Source organism: Nelumbo lutea, chromosome 7 (genome assembly GCF_056320005.1).
Source record: "Nelumbo lutea isolate HS-2025 chromosome 7, American lotus-T2T, whole genome shotgun sequence".
Classification (NCBI taxonomy): domain Eukaryota; kingdom Viridiplantae; phylum Streptophyta; class Magnoliopsida; order Proteales; family Nelumbonaceae; genus Nelumbo; species Nelumbo lutea.
The window spans coordinates 14,933,142-14,956,624 of NC_142690.1; the positions used below are offsets into that span (position 1 = coordinate 14,933,142).

The following is a 23,483-nucleotide window of genomic DNA, read 5'->3' on the forward strand; positions in this document are numbered from 1 at the left end:
CGAGATGGTAAAAATCTGGTCTACAGTTCTGAACGATAAACCTGGAGAGGTAGGGGTTTGTAACGAACTTGGAAGGGTAATTAAGGTATCAGGTCTAAATTGAGGGAAATATATTTAGAAGCCACTGGTGGTGGAGCAGAGGTTATTGACAAGAGGAAAAAATAAAGAAACATTGAAAGTGATTGACCAAGGGAAAAAGAAAGTTCTGCTCAAGATCGTTTATACCATTCCATTATTAGTGATTTAAGATCCAGTGGTTGTTGTGGCAGGAGAAGTGGTAATTGGGGGCTTAGATGCAGATGAGGTTCCACCAACACTCACAAATGTTGAAGTAGATGCTTGAAAGATATGGTCAGGAATACATGCATTTCTTACATTATCACAAGTATTTGTACTCCTCGGTGTTGTGCAGTTCAATGGAGCTTGGTTTATATAATCTTCTTCTCCCCAAATCAGGAAACTCAGGGAGACTACTCTTAAATAGACGGCAATGCTTCTCGGTCCACCTTGGTGAATGGCTTCCAGTCAGTGGATAAGAAGCTCGTGAGCTGAGAAGTGCCTTCAATAAGAGAGTAGGGTAAGGGAAAATGGTCAATATCCTGTAAGTTGTGACGTAGAAGTGGGAAAGAGGAAAGAATATTTTATTCTGATGAAGAAATTGCATTTTCTAAGGATAATAGTCAAGATTCATGGGGGTCGCAGTAAGCACAATCAAGAAGGGAAAATCATGCTAGAGGTGGTTGCTAGTGAGCTAAATGGCTCCAAAATCCTCAGTGAGAACCTCTCCCTAGACATTGTGATTGCTGAAAAGGTAACAATGGAAGAAGATAGTCTTTATCATCCATGGACTTTCAGATTCTTGATTAGAGAAGTTTGGTCATCCTCAACCACTATGAACTGCTCATTCAAGTGGGTACCAAGATCAGAAAACTCCCCCATCTGATAGGTTAGCCCGGAAGGTGTGGAAAGGACTGATCTGTTTTTGGAAACTAGGTTACGGAGATAATGCTTGCAGTGCTACTATGCAATGCAATTATATTATGGTGCTCTGTGGTCTTCACCATATGTGTCCCACAAGTAGAACATCTATGTTAGGGTTGCACCGTTTTAGCTTTTCATTTATTGTGCTTCCACTGATCCATTAGTGATCACCCAAAGAAACCTGAGAGAAGGTATGAATAAAAGAGGAACATCTAAGAACACGAATGATCAGGTCCAATATAGGGAATGCACATTGACAGCACCAATATGAAGAAGTGCTTTGGATTAGGACATAGGAAACTAAGAAACTAAGAAGGATGATGGAAAATACATGGATCAAAAACAGAAATTGAATAAAAATTAAAAGTATTCCAAGGTTGGGATTTTCATCAGAGATATGGCCAATGATAAAGTGAATCACCAGAACAAAGATAGCAACAAGAATAAATAGACGGATAGAAAGACTTGCATTCCCAATTCTTAGATTATTCAAGTGAACTCGCCTCCCTGTATGTTAATCCATCATAATCCTGAAAAGGGGGTGGAAAATTTTCCTCTATTATCTCACAAATAAAAGCTAGTAATGACACTATCTGCATATACCAAGAAAAGAGACAATGCCAAAAGTCTTTAAACAATAAGTGATTAATCAACAGAACAAACGAAGCTAATCCACAAATTTATGAACTTGTACAAATATAGTCCACGAATCCAACAGCCCAAGTTACATATAATCCAAAAGAAGCCTAAATTCATGGACGGGTATCCTAAATTCATTCGACTGAGAGTTCTACTTATCTTTGGTAGACACTCCATACTTCTCCTGCATCTTAGCAATCTCGTCTTCCTTCTTCTTCTGATCAACTTTCTTGCTCATCTTTGCCTGCTGGTAATACAACACGATGAGATACCGATTTGCAACGTTGAAGCCTGACAGGTGATCCACAGCAGTCTTGGCATCGTAGATATCTTCGTAAACAACGAAAGCTGTTCCCCTCGTATCCTTGTTGGTACCAATTCGTATCTGCCTTATAGCACCGTATTTGCCGAAGATATCGTACATTTCCTCGCTCGAGATGTTGAAGGGAAGGTTCCTAACGTAGAGAACTCTGTTCACTTCAGGTGGGAGGCGGGTGTTTCCCTTTCGCAGGCTGATGGTCGCCATTACCGTTCCTTCCTGCCTCGGCCTGCTGCGACAAAGCTAGGGTTTCGTTTCAAGACGAATTAAAGCTAGGGTTTTGAATGAAAAGAAAAAATGGAGAGGATGGGATGGAGCAGCTAGGGTTTAATCGAAAGGAAACAAGAGCTATGGGGCCTTCGGATCAACAAAATTCTAAACCCCCTGTGGCCTTCAGTTCGAATTGAGAGCCAAGGTCCAAGAATGAAGTTGAGGTGAACCCGGGGATACATACAGAATGCCAAAGGCGGTGGTTTGATCCGGAAACTCGGGATTCCGGAAGATACCGATCCGAGTTAAATCGTTGACTCGCTGGGCTACAATGATTTGTAATCTTTTAAAAGAAACGAATAGATAGACTTAAAAAATAAAAATAAAAATCTATTATGCTCATATTAATTATTCCAATCGAGTTAGTAGAGTTTTGTTAATTTCAACTGTTAAATATGAGCAAATTTGTTTAAATATTTTAACAGTTTTTTTAAAGATTTAAGGGTTTTTTTTTTTTGGTTAAAGATTTAAGGGTATTTCAGTTTTCGAACATTTGATGATTTTATATAAGGGTAAAATGGCATTATGTTCAAATCCATGACATCAGTGGTTGTTAGTTCACTTTTGGAAAAATTACTTATCCGGACAGGACAGGAGTGACGATGGATTGGACTTAACTTTACACTTATCATATGGACTATAATCTAGATATGGGCTTAGCTTAGCTTACGTTCCGGACATCAAATATAAGTTCAGGCATAATTATAACCTTTTCTTTTATATTAAATGGCATATAAATTTATTTTATATATTATATGATATGAAATACTATATAGAGTATAGATTATAAGTGTCATATTATGGTATTTATATATAAAATATATATAATATCATATATATATACATAAAATAAAATTTCAAGTCAGGATTAAATGATCACCCTTAGGGGAAGACACTTTGTCATCAATAGATCATGAAAAGTTATTCAAAACTGAAAAAAAAAAAAAAATATTCCAATCGAACAACTACAAAGTTATGGTCTTTGGAGTTCAGTTTGCCTTTACGTTTAAAAAATCAGAAAAATTACTCGTTAAACAGGCCAGATCAATGGTTTCGGCTGGTTTTTAACACATTCCGGTTTGGGAGATATGACCAAACCGGCCAAGCCCCTTAGTCATGATTCAATCAGTCTGACCGATAACTCTGATCCAGTTTTCCAAACATTGATCCACGCTGAACTTTGATGGAGACCAGGACCGATCAAATTGAGTTTCTTAATCTTTTTCATTGCATGACACATGGCAAGTTCGAGACCCCAAGAAGGCAGTCCCAACGAATTCATATCTGATCCAAAATCAAGGTTTTGTTGTAGAATCTCATCAGGAACCTAATCACCATTCATAGGATCAAGTTTTTTTTTTCTATTTTTTGGTAAAAATGGAAAAATCTATGATGGGGAAAAGATATGGTATGGGAAGAGTTTTGACCAATCAAAACACACCAATGAATTTTGATAAATAATACCTTATTGACTACCACGTTTATGATTCCAGTAAATTGGTCAGAAGTTTTCAGATATCATATCTTTTCCATATCATAGGATCAAGTTGGGTCACGATTTCCAGATCCAACAGTGTGGCCCCACCTTGCTCACATATTAAACCGTGAATAAGAATGCACTACATCACTGAAAGCCCTGATCCCACATAATATTTAGCAAATAAAAATAGTCTATAACAGAAAATGCGCAATTTCAGTGGAGGCCACGGATCAGAAGATGCCAAGTGGCAAGCTTTGATCATCTCCCAAGAAAATAGAAAATAGAAGCTTATAAATGAGATGAGGAGAGGGTGTTCAAGTCAGGAGAAGAGGATCGCAAGCGGGGCCATTCATAGATCCCACCCTCTGCACTCCTCTGATCCTCATCTTGTCGTTGCCCAGCCAGCCATGGAAAATCACAAGGAGAAGGTAAGGAGAAATGGGAAGTAAAGCAACAAAATAATTAATGTTTTAAATTTTTTTCTGTTTAATTTTATTTGATTGTATTATAGAGTTCTTGGTTTCTCTATCACATTTTGTATTGAGATTTTCTTAATGACTGTGGTATTTTCCATTAAAATTATTGACTTAGGTTGTATCTGGTATAATTGTTGTTTTTATATGAACCGTTTTGGGTTGATCAATACAAATTTGTGAAATAGAAGAGATATTTTATTCCCAACCATTTTGGATTGATGGATGCAATACCTGAAATGCCAAATAACGTTTCAATGGTAAATAACAATTACCAGTCCTACACATGCATTGTTATTAGTTGAAATAAATAATGTATCTCTCACCAATCAACCCAAAACATTTTAAATAGAAACAGCAATAATACCAAATTACACCTTAAATGCTCCATGTTTGTGATCATTGAGATTTTGATTGGTGGTAAGAAACTGTAATAAAGTTTTCTGAAGAGATAATCCAAGATGGTGTTTTAATGCTTGCTCTGAGAGAGAGAGAGAGAGATAGAGAGATTTGAGAATGAATGGCACCATTGATGTGTTTCTACATGTAACATGTTGGGCCGATGCCGATCAATACAAATTGACAAAAATACACAAATGTGTATGTGGGGCTGATCATTGGCGTTTACAGTAGTTGAAATCTTCAAATATCAAAATTGGTGTTTCAGGTAGAAACAACAAACTTGCATGGATCAATCTAAAATGTTCATATAAAAACAGCTAAAATGTTCATATAAAAACAGCAATAGTATGAAGAAAGTACAACCATAAATCTCTTTTATATCTCTGATCACAATTTTCTGCTTCTTTCATCTCTATTAATGAAAGAACTCTTTTGTATAACGGAATTCTTCTATAACCTAAGAAGATTATTAGTCTAATATCATATTATGATCTTAATTAACTGAGGAAAGTCGAGCTTGTATTTTTCAATGTGCGTTGACCAAGGAGAATTTAAACAAATACAATGTTGATTATAGAACTCCAATTTCCCTCGGTGAAGAGATCATTTTTTGTGGTTAAATATTAAAAGATGTTAATTACGCCAGTTTTTTGAGATTTTTTTAATTACTGGCTTTACTAAGATTTCTTTTTTTTTGATAAACGGCTTTACTAAGAGCTTGAAGCTAACCATTTTCATGCACTACTTCTCCAGAAGAATGGGTGGATGTCCGTTCCCCAATTTGGAGGGTGGGATCAGAAAGCTGGAGGAGCAACTGATTACTCTATGGTTTTTTCTCGCGCTCGAGCAAACAGAAAGCAGAACAAAGCTGATATCAAGCGCGCCAGCCTGGGAAATGAGAAAGAATTTGAGCAGAAAGAAGAACCTGTTGCAGCGGTAAAGACCCCAAAATTTCTAAAGGTAATTTGTTATACATACATACACAAACAAACACACTAAAATGGAGAGCGAATTTGAACTTTACTATATTTCCCCACTTAAGAGCCATTTGAGAACAGCTGAGCTGACTGAACTATATGACTTATTCTTTTGCATCTTAGTGAATAAGTTGTTATTAAGGATGTTGTCAACTCCTTAATAGTTGAAACAGAAGTCGGGTTGATTATTATCAATCAGAATTTACTGCTAACAAACTGACCGCATATTATCAGTGTGAGCTTGTCATACACTGCATGCCCCAAGTTAAAATAAAGGATAAGGGCTGCATCAGATGGATAACCAATACTAAAACTTTTGTCACACCCTTATGATCATGAATTCTGATTTGTCTTTTCGTGTTATCAATAGATGCCACAATAAATACATGGAAATGGCAAAACAGTATTCATGTAACCAACCAATAAGACTTAGATGATGATGAAATTGACAACAGACATGGCCTTGATTACTATACCCTCGAATGCTTTATCATTCAATTATTTTATCTATCAGAATACAAAACAAATATTTGTTAAATACAGCCAGTAGAGCTGTTATTAGACAACATATTAGACATTATTTCTAACCTATGATATTCACTAATGTGCAGACCAATAAGTCGAGAAAAAGGTCGATTCTCAGATATTTTACTTGCTGTGTAAGGCCATCGTGATTTTTTAACTACAAGTGCCTTACCAATGTAAATCCCATCTCTTCCTTTCTCCTTGTGTTCTGTACATCATCATTTTGAATGGCTGAGCTTCATGTTTACCATTTGGTAAATGTATTCATTCAAATAAATGGCAATGGCTTTTGTAATCTAAATGGATCACAATGTGAATTTCAACTTCATAACTTATCACTTGCCAAAAAAAAAAAAAAGAATTTATTATTTATCAAGTTTATGCATTCTTCGATCATATTAAATAATACACAAGTTTGTTAGGCCCAGAATGCAGGCCAGGCCACACTAGGTCCTAGGTTAAGCCCCTTATTCAAGGTTTCAAGCGCAAGCCAGTCCATGATCACTCTTTTCTCTAACCTTGCTAAAATGGAATTAGCAAAACCGTGGCCCATCCCCACCTGAATCTGGATTTACAGGCCTACAAATTTCATATATCAGCTTGCACCCCTAGTTAATCTGGTCTTGCAGGGTTAACATAATGAAGGCAACATGTGTGTGTTCTTTGAAAAGAAATTATGTTTCAACCAGGAAACAAAAGAATGAGGCAAAAAAATAAACATATGGTTCAGCGCATAAGATGATAAAAATAAACAAATCCACGAGAGGACTTAAGTGGTCATTTAATATCATTATCAGAACAATGTCTAATGTTGCAAACACTAAACAATTTTTTTCTTCTTTTTTTTTTTGTGTAGTAAACACTAACCAATTTGCAAACACTAAACCATTACCAAAAATAGTTACTTCTTGGAACGCAGTCCACAATCTTAATTTATTTATTACACAAGATGGCACTGCATTCTTTCAATCCCCCCATGTGCTTCTGTCTTGCTTCAAAGTAAATAATACTGCAACTCAAGTTGCAGCTTTGAAGCGCTGAACAGGAGCCCGCAAGGAAGAAAGGTATGTAGCATCAGCCTTGTCAATACCATTGAAAAGATAACTGAAAGGTGGCATTTCTATGTACCTTCCAGTACCAGGTAGAACCTTCAGCTCACCATCTTTCCACACAACTCTTCCTCCTGCAATTGTCACTTCAACTTTTCCCTGGGCAAGAGACAAAAAAAAGAACCATTTCAGAGCCTAACCCTACTAAGATTTTCAATTCAATTTGGGCACTAAAGGAAAATCAGGAAACTTTTAGTTTATACACACAAGAACAGCTATATAGTTCTAATAATATCCACATGTACCAGTTATGTGAGTTGGTGGATCATGGCCATGTGATGTGGAAATTGCAAATGGGCCAATAACAAATATAATGATTATTTTGTAAGCTGTTATCTGCAACATTTTACCTTTTGGAGGACAAGATGGATTTTGTCAAAGATTGACCTTAACTTGAGGAGGATATTTTATATCTTATGTTCAACAATCAGCAGTTGCAGGATTAACAAGAGAAACACAGCATACTGAAGGGCCTAAATAGAGCACTAACGTTTTTAAGAAAAAGGATACATAGAACCCAGCTAGTTCATTGGCTTCTCTACTTTCCATCATGATTGCTAATTGTTAGTTTCAAAGAAATAAACAAAAATTTGCTAGTCATCCCGATTAGCACTGGAATCAATGGGCTTCTGGAGGGATGTTGTAATTTTCAACTATCAAATTTAAGGACTTTCAGAAATGCATCTCTTGCAAATTGGTTACCATATAAATCACATAGTCATACATGAATTGCCATCTTTACATTTGATGCAAAGTTCTAAGTATTGGAAGCACACAGAGTATCAAAAAGGCAACTTTAAGAGATGTATCACGATGCACTTTGGATATGCATGGATACAATGGAAAAATTAAGATATACAAGGAAAACACAAAATAAATCCTAAATAATATATAAATGACAGTAATATGAGTTTTAGATGACAATAAATAAGTTGTATACACATAAGAAACACATCTTTAATAGTTTATGTGAAGTGTGAACTATTGAGATACACTTGGTAAATGTTAAAAAATGGTGGATGAACTAAAATATGCATGCATATATGGTATATCTTAATTCTCAAAAAATCAATATGACCTGTGTTAATATTTATAAATAAATATATATATATATATATATTAATTTTAATAATCACTTTTTCAATTATTGACAAACATCAACTAAGAAAAGAAAATGTCTAAAAATTAAATTCAGAATAAATGCAATTACCACAAGTAATTGAAGCAGGGTATAATGGTGGATTTGCTATCTTTCAACCAAAAGAAAAAGGTTCAAATGTTCTTATTTGTGGTTTTTACACCAAAAAATATGGGTTATAATAGTTGGGGGAATTCAATGGCATGCAAGAAAGTCAATTAGACAAATTTGAATAGCATAGGAGTTAATGAGAGAGAATAATCATAGGGGTTATATATAAAAATTAACGTGAGAGAATGTCCTAAAAAACGGAGTGTGTCAGATATGCCCACAGTGAAGTACCAGGAGCAATTAAGATGTGGTTCTTTTTCTTATTTTTAGATGAGTAACAAAATTGATTTTATTGAATCAGTGAATATGAAATATATACAACATGCCAAGAATTCCAAATGCCCATAAATTAACAATTGATATGGCACTGAACAGGACAGAGTGGCGAAACAGGATTCATGCAGCTAAACCCATATAGTTGGGGCAAGGCTTAGATGATGACAATGATGCCAAGCATCCCAAATGAGAGGCAGGTTTCCACTTAACCCAATAGTTAAGACCTCATAGTTGAGCCAAAATAGCTTATCCCTATATACAATTGCTATGCTAACATGTTAGCCAACTGTTGCAGACCAACATTGAACAACTAAGCATAGTTGTCAAGGCAACACCTAGGCGACAAGGTGCCCTTTGAGGCTCGCCTCGCATAATCACCTAGCAGTTTTTTACTTCCTACTATAAAATACTTTTTTGTTCATTCTTTTTTGAGATTATAATTATAAAATAGACATCATTAAACTAAAATAATCATTTTGTGTGTTTATATACTAATTTCCTTTTATTGTTTTCTTATTTATTAGGGTTTAATCAAAACAAACGTTGCCAAATGTTGTATTGAACCCTCAAAGACTTCAAAACCTGAACCAATAAGTAAGGAAGAACTTAAAATTTTATCTAGTCAGCACATTTTATTCTTCCATATATTCTTCTACTTCTTCTTCTTCTACCATTACTACTACTACTACTACCACCATTACTTTTTCTTTTCTTCTTTTCCTATAACAAAAATAAGGGTTCATCCCCTATATTTTTTGAATTTTATTTTCCTTCTTTTTCTTCTCATGAATATGTTGATTTTCTATACTTTAATATGAACCTTATGCTTTTCTTATGAAAACTATGAATAATTTGTTGTAAGGCTTATTTAATTGTTACTTTATAGCTGCTGTTAGTAGGCTGACTTCTTAGGATACTGTCAGTTAGTTACTTGTCTTTTTTTCTTATTATTTTTGGTTCTAGGGTGTGCCGCCAGCGGCAGCCAGTAGTATCATTTTTTTCTCAATCGTACCTCTCTTTTTCCTTTCTCTTTCTCTCTCTCTCTCTCTCCCACTCTCCACAAATCATTACATGGTATCAGAGCAGGTTTTCTGGGCTGTAAAAGACCTACGATCCCTCCTGTTTTGAGCAAGGTTTCCTTCTTTAAAAGTTTTGGACGTGGAAGGCAGGGAAACCCTAGTAGGTTACTGGCGGAACAGTTTTCTGGCGGCAGTTTCTGTGGAAACCCCAGTAGTTTTTTGGCAGCGGTTTCTGTGGAAACCCTAGCAATTTTCTGGCGACAGTTTCTGTGGTTTTTTCCTTGGTCGTAATACCCAGAAAACCCTAGTCGGAGAAGGGCAATGCTGGTACAGACTCCCTTCCTCCTCTGTTCGATGCTGTGAAGTCAAGTTCAGGTTAGCACCTTCGTACAAGTGCTGAACAGGTGTATTTTTTGTTTCAGTCTTCTTTGGTCGATAGTGTGTAGGGCTCATTCCTTGGTTATATAGGTATTTGTTTGGATGTTGGATGGTTAGATTGTATGAACTACAGTCAGACTGATAGTAATGTCTGTCTTGGTGGTGTTGAACTGATTACCGGGCTGGTTTAATGACTAGTTGTGTTGACTGAACCTTCTCAGAGTTGTTCTCAACAGTGTTTTTTGTTCTCTTGCTCACATCCTAGAAGTAAATTCCTTGAGGGTTGGTATTCTGATTGTGGCTGTTGTGTAGTTGAGTGGTGTTTGGATTGTTTTTCAGTAGTATCCGATGGAAAATTATGAATCAAATTCATCGGGGGCTACACCAACCCGCAGCACAGTGGATATGGGAGGTGAAAACATGGTTTTTCCCATGCCAATTACCCCTTTAAATGGTCTGAACTACCTGGAGTGGGCTAAGAGCGTAAAACTCTATGTAACGGCAAGGGGTAAAGCTGGTTACATTAATGGAAGGGTGAAAGAACCCAAGGGTGAGACGGCTGAACATGATAGGTGGGACCAAGAAAACAGTATGGTGATGTCTTGGCTCCTCGCAGCCATGGAACCTGATGTGAAGAAGAACTTTATGTGGGCAAACACCGCTAGTGAGATCTGGGAGCAGGCCAGAACTACCTATTCTGAGCAAAGGCATTATGCCAAGGTTTACCAGTTACAAGCTGAATCTTCAACATGTAAACAGGGAAACTGTAGTTTGTCTTCATATTATTCAGCCCTTACCTCCATATGGAAAAAATTGGATCATTATTAGGCTATAGAGTGGAAACATGATGATGATGCTAAGGCCTACAGGAAGCTGGTCTCTCAGCAATGTGTGTTTGCTTTCTTGTTGGGACTGAACCCTGCATATGAACCGTTGAGGGTACAGATCCTAGGAAGCAAAGAGTTGCCTACGGTTCACGAGGTATACTCCCTTGTTCAATCGGAAGAAAGCAGGCGGAATGTAATGGTTACAGCTGAGGGGGAGCAACAAGTTGCTTTGGCTGCAATGAATAATTACTCCACGGGAAAGAAAAGTGACACTAAGAAGACTAATGATAAAGATAAGTTGTTCTGTACCCACTGTCGGTGTTCACGACACACACGTGACACTTGTTGGGACATCCACGGGAAACCCAAGTGGGCAGCAAAGAATCAAGAACAGGGTAAAGGTCAAGGTCAGAAGAAAATGAACACGGCACATGTGGCAACCCAAGATACTTAGGTTGCAGGTAGTACCCGGGACCACCCTAACAAGTCTGACCCCAAGGAAGATATAATGAATTCCTTCAGAGAGCACTTGGAATCTTATGGTAGGGCTTTGTGACAAATGGATGGCTCAATCACTAGTACTCCCTTTCCTTCATTTGCATCTACTTCCGGTAATACAACTTCTGCATTCCATGTCACTCCCACGGATTCCCCTTGGATCATTGACTCAGAGGCCTCCAACCACATGACCGGTAAGCCGAACTTGTTTAAGTCTTATAGCCTTTTGTCAGGAAGGGATAGAGTGAGACTTGCAGATGGTTCTTTTTCCTCCATTGCAGGCCAATGATCAATATCTCTTCCCCATGGCCTTAACCTGAATTGTGTATTGCATGTCCCTCAACTTCCTATAAATTTGCTTTCAATTAGTAGCATTACAAGCTCCTTGAACTGTAGTGTGACCTTTTTTGCTGACTCATGTGTTTTTCAGGACCTAACTTCTGGGAGGACGATTGGTAGAGGAAGCCTAATGGATGGTCTTTACATTCTCGACAACAAAGCTGGTCTCTCGGTGTCATCCTTAGAGTCACATAATCAGTCAAATAAGAGTCAATTTTTTTTGTGGCATAGTCGTTTAGGTCATGCTTCTTTCGAAATAATAGTCTTTGTTTCCAGTTTTATTTAAGTCATGTTCAGTGTCAAAGTTCATGTGTCAAACGTGTCAGTTGAGAAAACAATGTAGAACAACTTTTCACTCAAGTAATAAAAGATCAGATGTTCCTTTTCATGTTGTGTATTCTGATGTATGGGGACCTACCAATGTAATCTCTGAGGGTGGATATAAGTACTTTATCACATTGATCGATGATTACTCTCGCTATACATGGGTAATTCCTATGCGTAGTAGAGACGAAGTTCCAAAGATAGTGAAAGACTTCCAAAGGATGGTGTTTATGCAGTTCCATGTTGAAATACAGATCTTCCAATCCGATAATGCAAAAGAATACTTCCATGGGGAGCTCAATGAGTTCTTTTCCTCCCACGGATCTATTCATAGGAGCTCATGTGCTAGAATACCACAACAAAATGGTGTTGCAGAAAGGAAAAACAGACACCTCCTTGAGGTAGCTCGCGGGATGATGTTACACATGAATGTTCCAAAAAGATTTTGGGTGGATGCTATACTTGCAGCTGCTTATGTCATCAATTGCATGCCCTCCAAAGTGCTGAACTACATGGCCCCTCATCAGTTATTGTACCCTCAGTCTCCTTTATTTTCCATCCCCTTGAGGGTCATTGGTTGTCGTGCCTTTGTCCATGATTTGTCTCCATCCCGAGGTAAGTTAGACCCTCGGTCCATTCCTTGTGTCTTTCTGGGGTATCCCTCCTCTCAAAAAGGGTATCGGTGCTTTGATCCAGTTAGTCGTAAGGTTTTTGTGTCTATGGATGTGTCCTTCTTTCAGTCCGAGCCATTCTTCCCTTCTCCTTAGAGGGAGAGTCGTAGTGTGGAAGAGGAGAAGTAGGTTCAGGTATCTCTTCCTTCTATTCCGGACCTTACTCCCTTCCGTGTCTTCCAATGTACACGTCGAAGAGATCAGCGGTGTGATAGAGATATGGAGCAGCCAAACACTGAGCAACCGACACCATTAGACTCCTAGGAGGTAAATCCACCCCCTAACCCTGCTTCTACTGTGGATGACCTTGACATTCCTATTGCCCAACGAAAGGGAGTTAGGTCATGCACTACCAAACACTCCATTACCCATTTTGTCTCCTATGATCACATTTCCCCCTCATACCGAGCCTTCCTATCTGCAGTTGATTGCACCCCTTTTCCCAGAATGTTGCAGAAGCCTTAAAATGCCCTGAATGGACAGATGCCACGAAGGAGGAGATTAATGCTCTTCACAAAAATCAGACTTGGGAATTGGTGGATCTTCCAAAGGGGAAAGACCCTGTGGGGTGTAAATGGGTGTTCACGGTTAGGTACAAGGCAAATGGAATAGTTGAAAGGTACAAAGCAAGATTAGTAGCCAAAGGATACACACAACTATACAGGGTTGACTATGATGAGACTTTTGCCCTAGTGGCTAAGATGAACTCAATTAGGGTTCTCCTGTCCTTAGCTGCTAATCTTGACTGGGAATTGCATCAACTGGACATAAAAAATGCTTTTTTGAATGGTGACTTAGAGGAGGAAGTATACATGGTTCAACCCCCTGAATTCTATGCCAAGGGGAGTGAAAATAAGGTGTGCAAGCTGTGAAAGTCTCTTTATGGCTTAAAACAGTTTCCCAGAGCCTGGTTCAGTAAGTTTCACATGGCAATTCAATAGATGGGCCTCAAACAATGTCAGTCTGATCATACACTCTTTGTGAAGAGATGTCAGGAACAGGTTGTTGTATTGATAGTATATGTGGATGATATCATCATTACAAGAAGTTGGAACTCAGAGATACAGAACTTGAAACAATTCCTTGCATCTAAATTTGAAGTGAAAGATCTAGGCCCCCTGAAGTATTTCCTTGGGATCGAAGTTGCTCGCTCAGAAAAGGGTATTTTTGTCTCTCAAAGGAAATACACCCTTGATGTATTACAGGATACAGGAAAATTAGGTGCAAGGCCGGCAGATACTTCTATGGATGTAGACCACAAGTTAGGTGACTGTGTTGGTGAACCTCTGAAAGATGTGAAACGGTTCCAAAGGTTAGTGGAAAAGCTGATTTATTTGTCCATGACCTGTCCAGACATTGCCTATTTTGTTGGGGTCCTAAACCAGTTCATGCACTCTCCTAAGAAACCACACATGGAGGTAGTAGAGAGAATTCTTAGATACTTGAAGAAATATCCCGGAACAGGCCTACTATTCAGTAAACACAATCACCTAAAGGTGGAAGTCTTTACAGATGCTGATTGTGCAAGAGCTGCGGATGACAGAAAGTCCACTAGTGGGTATTGCACATTTGTGGGAGAAAATCTGGTGACCAGGAAAAGCAAGAAACAAAGTGTGGTAGCAAGGTCAAGCGTTGAAGTTGAATATAGAGCTATGGCACATGGGGTGGCTGAAGTCCTTTGGCTAAAGAATCTTCTAGGGGAGCTTGGAGTTGTTGTTCATAGTCCGATGTCCCTTTATTGTGACAACAAGGTTGCAATAAACATCGCCGGCAACCCTGTCCTACATGAGAGAACCAAGCACATTGAGGTGGACAAATACTTAGGGAAAAATTGGAAAAAAAGGAAATTTGCATTCCTTATGTCAACTCCAAGGAACAACTAGCTGATGTTCTCACAAAGGGGCTTCCATGCTCGCGGCACAATGAGTTATGTGACAAGCTGGGCATGATAGACATATTCAGCCCAACTTGAGGGGGAGTGTTGTAAGGCTTATTTAATTGTTACTTTATATCTGTTGTTAGTAGGTTGACTTCTTAGGATACTGTCAGTTAGTTACTTGTCTTTTTTTCTTATTATTTTTGGTTCTAGAGTGTGCCGCTAGGGGCATACTTGTAATTTGTATTCCTTTATTAAGTTAATATAAATAGAAGACTGGCGGCAGCCAATAGTATCATTTATCTCTCAATCGTACCTCTCTTTTTCCTTTCTTTCTCTCTCTCTCTCTCCCACTCTCTACAAATCATTACATAATTATTAGGGAAATATGGTTATGGTACCTAGGGAACTACCCTAGGATCTATGTTTTCAACATAAAAATATCCATCGCCTAGGCTCCAGCTTAGGCGACTAGGCAACAAGGCACCCCCTGTAGCCTAGCCTCACCTTGGCACCTTGAAAACTATGCAACTAAGATAAAATTATTTCTCAACTAAATAGAATTTCTTTTCTTTCCAAATATGCAAAATGACACAAAAAAATTGACAAAGAAACTGAAAGCTCTTCCATGGAACTTGTTTTGTGGAGCCATATTGACAAGGAAACCAAAGGTCTTTCAGTTTGACCCGAATTTACCATCAATTACACTAAAATATTTGACAACATGATCAACTCTCTATTTATATCTCCTCCATCAATAACTCAATCTGGATTATGGTAGATGGACTTATTTACAGTCCTACTATACAGAAAGGCAAAGCAGCCCTAGTATCAGCTTGTAGAGAGACTGGGCTGAATGGGCCCTAGTGCCCTTTTTATTACTTGTCTTTTATTAGTTATGTTTTTTGTTAGTGGGCCTTGATGCCTTGTCCATATGGGCCTGTTAATTCCTTTTTATGTTATGTTTATGAGCTGGCCACCCCATCAAGGCATCTTTGCAATTCTGTTTATTACAACTGAATTAATAAAAGGTAATTAGGAGAAAGTAAAGAGAACTGATCGAACTCTCTTCTCCTTCTCCCTTCTTCTCTCACCATCTTGTTCCTCTTCTGATTTCTTCTATTTCTATCCTTTTCTTCTTCTATTTTCAGATTGAAAACTTATTTTTCTTGGGTTGATTTTCTTCTTGGTGTCAAAGCAACCCTTTTCTCTTCTTTTCTTCCAATCCCATACACCCTTCGATTGGAAGAGCATATGGAGTTAGACTGCTGATTTCTTTTGGTTGATTGCCACCTAATTGGAGAAGAGTTTGGAGACCTAGAATCTGATTTTTAGGACGACAAGAAGTTTCTGTTTTTCTCCTGCCCAAAACCCTAGCCAACTAGAGAGAGATTCTATTAAGGGCCAAGGAAGCTGAGTTAGGCTGGCGCTCAGGGCTTGTCAGGTCCTATTTGACTCCTAGAGGAAATTGATTTCAGTTGGGAAGCTTTCTGGAGTGTTAAGTTGGAGTGACTACAGTTCTACCAATTCTCTTTGGTTGCAGGGTTCAGTGGAACTCTAAATTATTGTGATTTCAGAGACCCTACAGGGGTTGTTCTGGTAGGGTCTCTAGAACCTTTATTGAATTCTGTGACCACAATCAACTTAGATGGAACAAATTACTTGGCCTGGGCACAATCTATATGGATTCATATTTGTAGTAGAGGCAAGTTGGGGTATCTAACAAGTAGTAAGAAGAAACTAGAAGAATATGGTCCTACATATGAAAAATGGATCTAGAAGAATTATACAGATATTGGGTGGTTAGTCAATTCCATGTAGCCCACATAAGTCAACATTACCTTTGGACAGATTCAACCAAGGAGATTCAGGGTAGTGTTCTAGAAACATATTCTCAAAATTGAATGTTACTAGGGCCTATAAATTGAAGAACAATGTGAATAATCTAAGACAAGGGGAGAAATATGTGGCCATATATTATTCTATGCTAAAGTCCCTTTGGCAAGAGATTGATGTAATGGAAACTATTGTGTGGAAAAGCATCAATGATGCCGAAACTTATAGGAAGCTGGTAGAAAGGAATAGGGTGCTTGAGTTTCTCATTGGACTCAACCCTGAGTTTGACATAACTAGGCAGAATATTTTGGCAAAGGATGAAGTCAGTCTTGCTCAAGCATATGCCATGATCAGTAAAGAGAGTAGGCGGTAGGTACAATTGCAGGACTACCTTGATATTTGGAGCCTTTTGCACATCTAAGGATGAAGTCTAGGGGGATTGATGAGAAAGAAAGAAGTGGTGTGTGAATATTGTATGAAGCCCATGAAGACAAAGGACACTTGTGGGAAATTACACCCACATCTTTTACCAGCAAGGTTCTGAAACAACAATAGTAGTAAGAAAACTGGAAAGACGAGAAATGCAAATGTGGCTCCTATTCTAGAGGGTGAAAAGGGTGTGGCAATGAGGAGTCAATCAGTCAATTATAGAACAACTGACAGTTGTAAAGGCAACATTTGAGAAGTACGGAAGACTTTCAAATCATTTGGAGACTACAACCGCAACTTCCAACTCTTTAGGCAACACTTCCATATACGCCTTTGCTCACACAGGATTTGTGCTTTTGCAAACCATGCCACTTTTTCAGGTAATGATAGAATCCCTTCAATTATAGATTCTAGTGCTTCTAATCATATTACTAGCAGGTCTAACCTATTTATCTCATACCAACTTTCTGTCCATGAAAAGATATCCCTTGTTGATGAATCCCTTGCTCATTTTCAAGCAAGGGAGACATTAGAACCTCAGACTCTCTTGTTTTATCCTTTGTTCTGCATGTTCCTAAACTTAACACTAATCTTTTGTATGTTAGTAGCTTAACAAAGTCGATGAATTGCAGTATAACATTTTTCCTACCCATTGTGTTTTTTAGGACCTAAAGTTTGGAAGATGATTGGGAGTGGTCATGATGTGAATGGGATATACATGTTGGATATGCCTGACAAGAGTTTAGTACCGTTTCCATTTTCAAGTGTGTTTTTCCAATTTCACTAAGATATTTGGAAAATCTAAAAAATCAGGAAAGTTTTCTAGAAACATAGAATTAGTTAGTAAAACCTTCAAGAGATCATTAGGAGAAATATAATTGTACATTTAAGGCTCAAAACCATAGCAAAGAACTATATAAATCAAATAGGAAAGTTTAAGAGACTGTAATAGGTATGCTTCTCTCTATTTCCTTTTTAGTCTTTATCCATCCTCTCTTCTTTATATATGTCAATTATTTGCCATTTTAACTTTTGTCTTTATTGTTATTATATGTTTTGATTAGATTGAGAATACTCTTTTGTAGTTATATGCATTTTTCTTTTTCTTTTGAATTATGATGACTTAGTAAGTGAATCATATCAAAGAGTATGCCAATTATCTAATCATCAATTTCCTATTGTTTCTTTAGGTTTTTTTTTTTAATTATGACGGTCTTAATGAAATATTTTAAATTTTTTTAATAATATTCTAAAATTTTAAAATTTAAATTGTAAATATATAGTCTATCAATGAAGTTTGAAAATATCACTAACATATCGAAAAAACATCAGGGATATTTGAAAAAAAAAAGATTCCCATAAGATTTTGCATCGCCGCCTAGCAAATGGGGATATTTTGGGGATATATCACCAAATACTGTCAATATTGCGAACCATGTGCATATCCGCACTGTTAGAGTATACAAAACAGGGGTATTTTGGTCATTTGGGTTTATCTATTTGAGAGTGAAAGGTATGTTTTATTTAAGTTTAAGTTATGTGTCCCATCACTTATGAGGGACAATATGGTCTTTCTTGTAACTATGTTATTGGAGATAAATACAAGTGGGTCGACTAGAGAGATGACTGATTTTCCTCTACTGGCCGAACCCTTCTTCTTCTTCTTCTTCTTCTTCTTCTTCTTCTTCTCTACTGTAACCTAGGACTAAATAAGGTTTTCACATGGTATCAGAGCGCATGTAACAAGTTCAGATCTGCTCGTCTTGCTCTTTTATTCTGGTTTACCCAGTTTCTTTTATCGCCCTCCTCTCTAGGGTTTTGCAGATTTCTCAAGAACCACTGGGAGATTAAGGGAAAGGTTGAAAAAGAGTGGTCGTTTTTCTCTGTAGGAGGCATTCATGCCTCCAGTTTGTGGTGATTGGTAGGAAGCTCTCTATTCGATGGTATGAAGAGAACAGGTTCGGGTGAACAGTGTTCAGCTGAGTACAAGTTGGTTCTGCAGAGTGCAGTTTAAGTGTTTGGTTTAATGGCTGAGTGATTTCAGCCCTTGTAATTGGTGTGTGAATGGTTCTGCAGTGTGCAGTATAGGTGTTTCATGACTCAGTGATTTCAGCACTTGTATTTGGTGTGTGAGTGGTTCTGCAATGTGCAGTACAGGTGTTTGATTTAATGACTGAGTGATTTCAGCTTTTGTATTTGATGTGTAATGTGTATTTGAAGAAATTGGTGGTGCTGAAAGTGAGATAAGTTTTGTGGAAGTGCGTGATGTTGTGCTGAATATTTGAAGGTGAATACTCTACATATAGTAGTGATTTCTTTGTGAGGTAAGGTGAATTAGTTAAGATGGCATCGATTGGAGATGGGAATGACAATAAAACAGGCATTATGATTTCTCCAGATTACCTAAATGTTCAAATGACATCTATTAAGTTGAATGGTGAGAATTATGTGCTGTGGGAAAAATCTGTGGAGGTGTTTTTAAAAGCCAAGAAAAAAAGTAAAACATGTGAGAAAGGAGAAACCCTCCTCTGATTCTCTAGGGTTTAGTGACAGGGAACAGGAAGATGCACAAATAATGACATGGCTGTGGAATAGCATGGAACAAAAAATTAGCGTGAACTTTATGTTCCTATACATAGCTAAAGAAATTTGGGATCATGCTAAGAAACTGTATTCCGGGCAAGACAATACAACAAGGGTGTATCAGTTGTACCAAGAGTACTTTAATCTGAAGCAGGGAAGTCAAAGCTTGGAGGAATACTATGTAAGTTTGAGGAATATCCGAAATGAGTTCAATGTGTATCATCCTCTGACATAGGATATTCAGATCCAACAACAACAACGTGAGCAACTTGATGTGACAAGGTTTCTGGTGGGTTTGAAGGCTGAATATGAGCCTGTTCGAGCACAAATACTGGGGGGGTCTGCTCTTCCCTCACTTGAAGAAGTTTTTGCCCGTCTTAGGAGGACATCTATTGAGTCTATAGAGCATTTTTCTCTTACAGACAGATCTGGTTTTGTGGTGACTAGAGGGGGAGGCTATGGAAATAGAGGTGGTGGTGGTGGTCGTGGACTTCCAGGTAACCGTGGTGGTCCCATGTTTAACCGTGTAGGTGGCCGGAGTGGAGGTCAGGACTCAGGGGGAGGTTGTGGTAAAGGAAGAAGTAATGCCCCTAGGAAGTGTGCTTATTGTAGATTATAGGGGCACACAGTTAATTTCTGCTATGATTTACATGGTCCACCCAACACTTGGGCTAACCATGCTATGACTAAGGGTAGTGGTATAGCTACTGAAAGTCAACAAACTGACCCGATCCCCTCCACATCTACTGGTGTTTCTGGGAAGGAGATGGTGAGTGTACCCCGTGCAGTATATGAGCAGTTCCTTCAGACATCTTCTCAACAGAACACAGCTACCCTTGCCATTCAGGTATGGCTTACTTGGCTTCCAAGCCTTCACACTGGATCATTGACTCCGAAGCCTCAGACCATATGTCTAGGACTCCTAATGTATTTTCTTCTCTTTCCCGGTCCTTCACATCTCAAGTAGTTACTCTTGCTAATGGTTCTACATCTCCCATCTGTGGTGTTGGTGATGTTGATCTCTCCTCCTTGTCTTTATCATCTGTTTTATATGTCCCCAAGTTCTCCTTTAACCTTATGTCTGTTAGTAGATTAACCAAGTCACTTAATTGTTCCCTAACCTTTTATCCCTCTTCTTGTGTGTTTCAGAATCTCAAGATGGGGATGAAGATTGGTGGAGGGCATGAGGCAGGTGGATTGTATTACCAACTGCAGACTTGGTCATCCTTCTCTCAAGGCTCTGAAGTTGTTGGTTCCTTCCTTGAGTCATCTTTCATTTTTGGATTGTGAGTCATGCTAGCTTAGGAAACATCATAGAGTCTCTTTTAGTCAAAGAGTTGATAGTCGTGTCTTGAGTCCTTTTTCTTCAGTTCATTTTGATGTCTGGGGTCCGATCAAAGTGATGTCATACAATGGCTATTAGTATTTTGTAATTTTTGTTGATGACTTTTCAAGGATGACATGGATTTATCTTATGAAAGATTGCAGTGAATTGTTCTCTATTTTTCAAAAATTTTATGCTGAAATACATACCCAATTTGGTGTTCATATTAAAATTCTTCGCTCCGATAATGCCAAAGAGCACACCTCAATACCATTTCAGCAATACTTAGAGTACCATGGGATAATTCATCAAACTTCTTGTGCCTACACCCCACAACAGAACGGTTTAGTTGAACGGAAAAATCGATATCTCCTTGAAACTGCTCGGTCTTTGATGCTTAATACGAATGTCCCAAAGCATTTTTGGAGTGATGCTGTCCTCACACCCTGTTTTCTCATCAATTGGATGCCCATGTCCATCATTGGAAGTCAATCCCCCTTCTCGGTATTGTTTCCCACCTTGTCTCTGTTTCCTCTCACCCCAAGAGTCTTTGGATTTGTTTGTTTTCTTCAAAACTTGGGGCCTAGTTTAGACAAGTTAGATACAGGAGCTACTAAGTGTATCTTCCTTGGCTACTCAAGGACTCAGAAAGGGTATAAGTGCTAATCCTAACTTCCATAAGTCATTTGTGTGCTCCGATGTCACCTTCTTTGAATCGGTTCTTTTTTTCTCGGATACTATGGTTTCTTCTCCTTCCCCCATAGTTCCTCTTCCCGTCCCTATTGCGGATCCCCTTCCCGTGGTTCCCATTCCAGTTGTAGATTCACCTCCCATGCCAATTACTACTGAGAGGCCACCAATCAGACAAGTGTATACTCACAGAAGAGCACCAGCCCCTCCTCCAATTCAGCCCTCGTCGACAGATCTTGTCATTGCTTCTTCTCCCTTGGACCTTGATCTTCCTATTGCCCTGCGGAAAGGTAAACGCACTTGTACTTCTCATCCTATTTCACACTATGTTTCATCTACTCACCTTTCTGCTTCTCATCGCAACTTTATATCATTGCTATCATCTATTTCCATTCCCAAGACTGTCTAGGAAGCCCTTACCTCCCCAGGGTGGCGGCAAGCCATGGAAGAGGAACTCTCTGCTCTACAACACTCACACATGGGAACTCACTGCTCTTCCTCCTGGTAAGCATGTTGTTGGGTGTAAGTGGGTCTACACAGTGAAGTATCTTCCAGATGGCAGTGTGGAATGACTGAAGGCCAAGTTAGTGGCCAAGGGCTATTCTCAGCTATATGGTGTGGACTATATGGAGACATGTTCTCCTGTGGCTAAAATTGGTTCAGTTTGGGTGTTGATTTCATTAGCTACTATGTATGATTGGCCTCTTGTGCAACTTGACATAAAAAATGCTTTCCTACATGGTGATCTCATTGAGGAAGTGTATATGGAGCAACCGCTAGGGTTTGTTGCTCGGGGGGAGGATGGTAAGGTTTATAAACTCAAAAAGGCAATTTATGGACTGAAACAATCTCCATGCACATGGTTTGGCAGGTTCAGTGAAGTAGTGAAAGACTTTGGGATGAAACAATGTCAGGCAGACCATTCTGTGTTCAGCCATGAAAAAATCTTGCTAGTGGTGTATGTGGATGATATTGTCATAATTGGGAGTGACAGTAATGGGATTGACAGGTTGAAGAAATTCCTACAAGACCACTTCAATACGAAAGATTTGGGTGAGCTGAAATACTTCCTGGGAATAGAAGTTGCAAGGTCAAGGCATGGAATTAGCTTATGTCAAAGAAAATATGTTCTTGACCTACTTGAAGAAACAAGACTGTTAGGTGCTAAACCAACAGAGACTCCTATGGAACTTAATGTCAAGTTGAGTGTTGATGTAGGTGAAGAGTTTGATGATCCTAGAAGATACAGGAGGTTGGTGGGAAAGTTGAATTATCTGACTATTACCCGGCCAGATATATCATTTGCTGTGAGTATGGTGAGTCAGTTTATGCAACATCCTTGGATTCTTCATTGGGATATACAGTTGCTGATTGGGCTGGTTCTACATCAGACAGGAGATCAACTACAGGGTATTGTACCTTCCTTGGTGGCAATCTTGTAACTTGAAAGAGCAAGAACCAAACAGTGGTGGCAAGGAGTATGCAGAAAATGAGTACAGAGCTATGGCTCATACCACATATGAACTAGTATGGTTGAAGAACTTGCTACAAGAGATGGGGTTCTCGGTTGACAAACCCATGAGACTATACTGTGATAACCAAGCTGCTGTTCACATCTCTTCCAACCCAGTCTTCCATGAGAGAACCAATCATATTGAGGTCGGTTGTCACTTTGTGAGAGAAAGTGATAAGTGGAGTGATAACCACATCTCATGTGAGCTCAGGAAATCAGTGGGCAGATCTCTTTACATAGGGATTGTCTCGGGGCAGAGTAGATTATATTTGTGACAAGATGAGACCATATGACATATACTCTCCAGCTTGAGGGGGAGTGTTAGAGTACACAAAACAGGGGTATTTTGGTCATTTGGGTTTATCTATTTAAGTTAAGTTATGTGTCCCATCATTTATGAGGGACAATATGGTCTTTCTTGTAACCATGTTATTGGAGATAAATACAAGTGGGTCAATTAGAGAGAGGACTGATTT

At 38.5% G+C, this 23,483-nt stretch overlaps 3 protein-coding genes and 1 long non-coding RNA gene across 5 annotated transcripts in view; 2 read left to right on the forward strand and 2 right to left on the reverse strand.

The window, feature by feature from the left end:
* Positions 1 to 1,610: 1,610 nt before the first annotated feature.
* LOC148845253 (RNA-binding (RRM/RBD/RNP motifs) family protein) lies at positions 1,611 to 2,487 on the reverse strand. Its single transcript, XM_088954060.1, has one exon. It carries the CDS (start codon positions 2,144 to 2,146, stop codon positions 1,772 to 1,774), a length of 375 nt encoding a protein of 124 aa, XP_088810186.1. The 5' UTR covers positions 2,147 to 2,487; the 3' UTR covers positions 1,611 to 1,771.
* Positions 2,488 to 4,010: 1,523 nt separating this feature from the next.
* Positions 4,011 to 6,367, forward strand: LOC148845254 (uncharacterized). Its single transcript, XM_088954059.1, has 3 exons — positions 4,011 to 4,117; positions 5,318 to 5,524; positions 6,153 to 6,367. The coding sequence occupies exons 1-3, from the start codon at positions 4,097 to 4,099 to the stop codon at positions 6,213 to 6,215; spliced, it is 291 nt and encodes a 96-aa protein (XP_088810185.1). The 5' UTR covers positions 4,011 to 4,096; the 3' UTR covers positions 6,216 to 6,367.
* A 447-nt stretch (positions 6,368 to 6,814) lies between these two features.
* The window catches only part of PYD2 (pyrimidine 2), a 61,736-nt gene continuing 45,067 nt past the window's right edge, over positions 6,815 to 23,483 (reverse strand). The window contains exon 13 of the mRNA XM_088954058.1: positions 6,815 to 7,274. Coding sequence (XP_088810184.1) covers positions 7,083 to 7,274 — 192 coding nt within the window. The 3' untranslated portion in view covers positions 6,815 to 7,082. The remainder of the gene's footprint in view (positions 7,275 to 23,483) is intronic.
* The window catches only part of LOC148845256 (uncharacterized), a 57,335-nt gene continuing 42,651 nt past the window's right edge, over positions 8,800 to 23,483 (forward strand). For both annotated transcript variants that reach the window (XR_016102102.1, XR_016102101.1), the window contains exons 1-3: positions 8,800 to 8,893; positions 8,996 to 9,047; positions 9,225 to 9,294. This is a non-coding gene — a long non-coding RNA (uncharacterized LOC148845256). The remainder of the gene's footprint in view (positions 8,894 to 8,995; positions 9,048 to 9,224; positions 9,295 to 23,483) is intronic.

Excerpts from the sequence above, each read along its gene's own strand:
- LOC148845254 (XM_088954059.1), top strand. The coding sequence starts at position 4,097 with ATGGAAAATCACAAGGAGAAG. Across the intron at positions 4,118-5,317 it reads TGGAAAATCACAAGGAGAAG|AAGAATGGGTGGATGTCCGT; the intron begins GTAAGGAGAAAT and ends CTACTTCTCCAG. Across the intron at positions 5,525-6,152 it reads AGACCCCAAAATTTCTAAAG|ACCAATAAGTCGAGAAAAAG; the intron begins GTAATTTGTTAT and ends ACTAATGTGCAG.
- LOC148845253 (XM_088954060.1), bottom strand. The coding sequence starts at position 2,146 with ATGGCGACCATCAGCCTGCGAAAGGGAAACACCCGCCTCCCACCTGAA.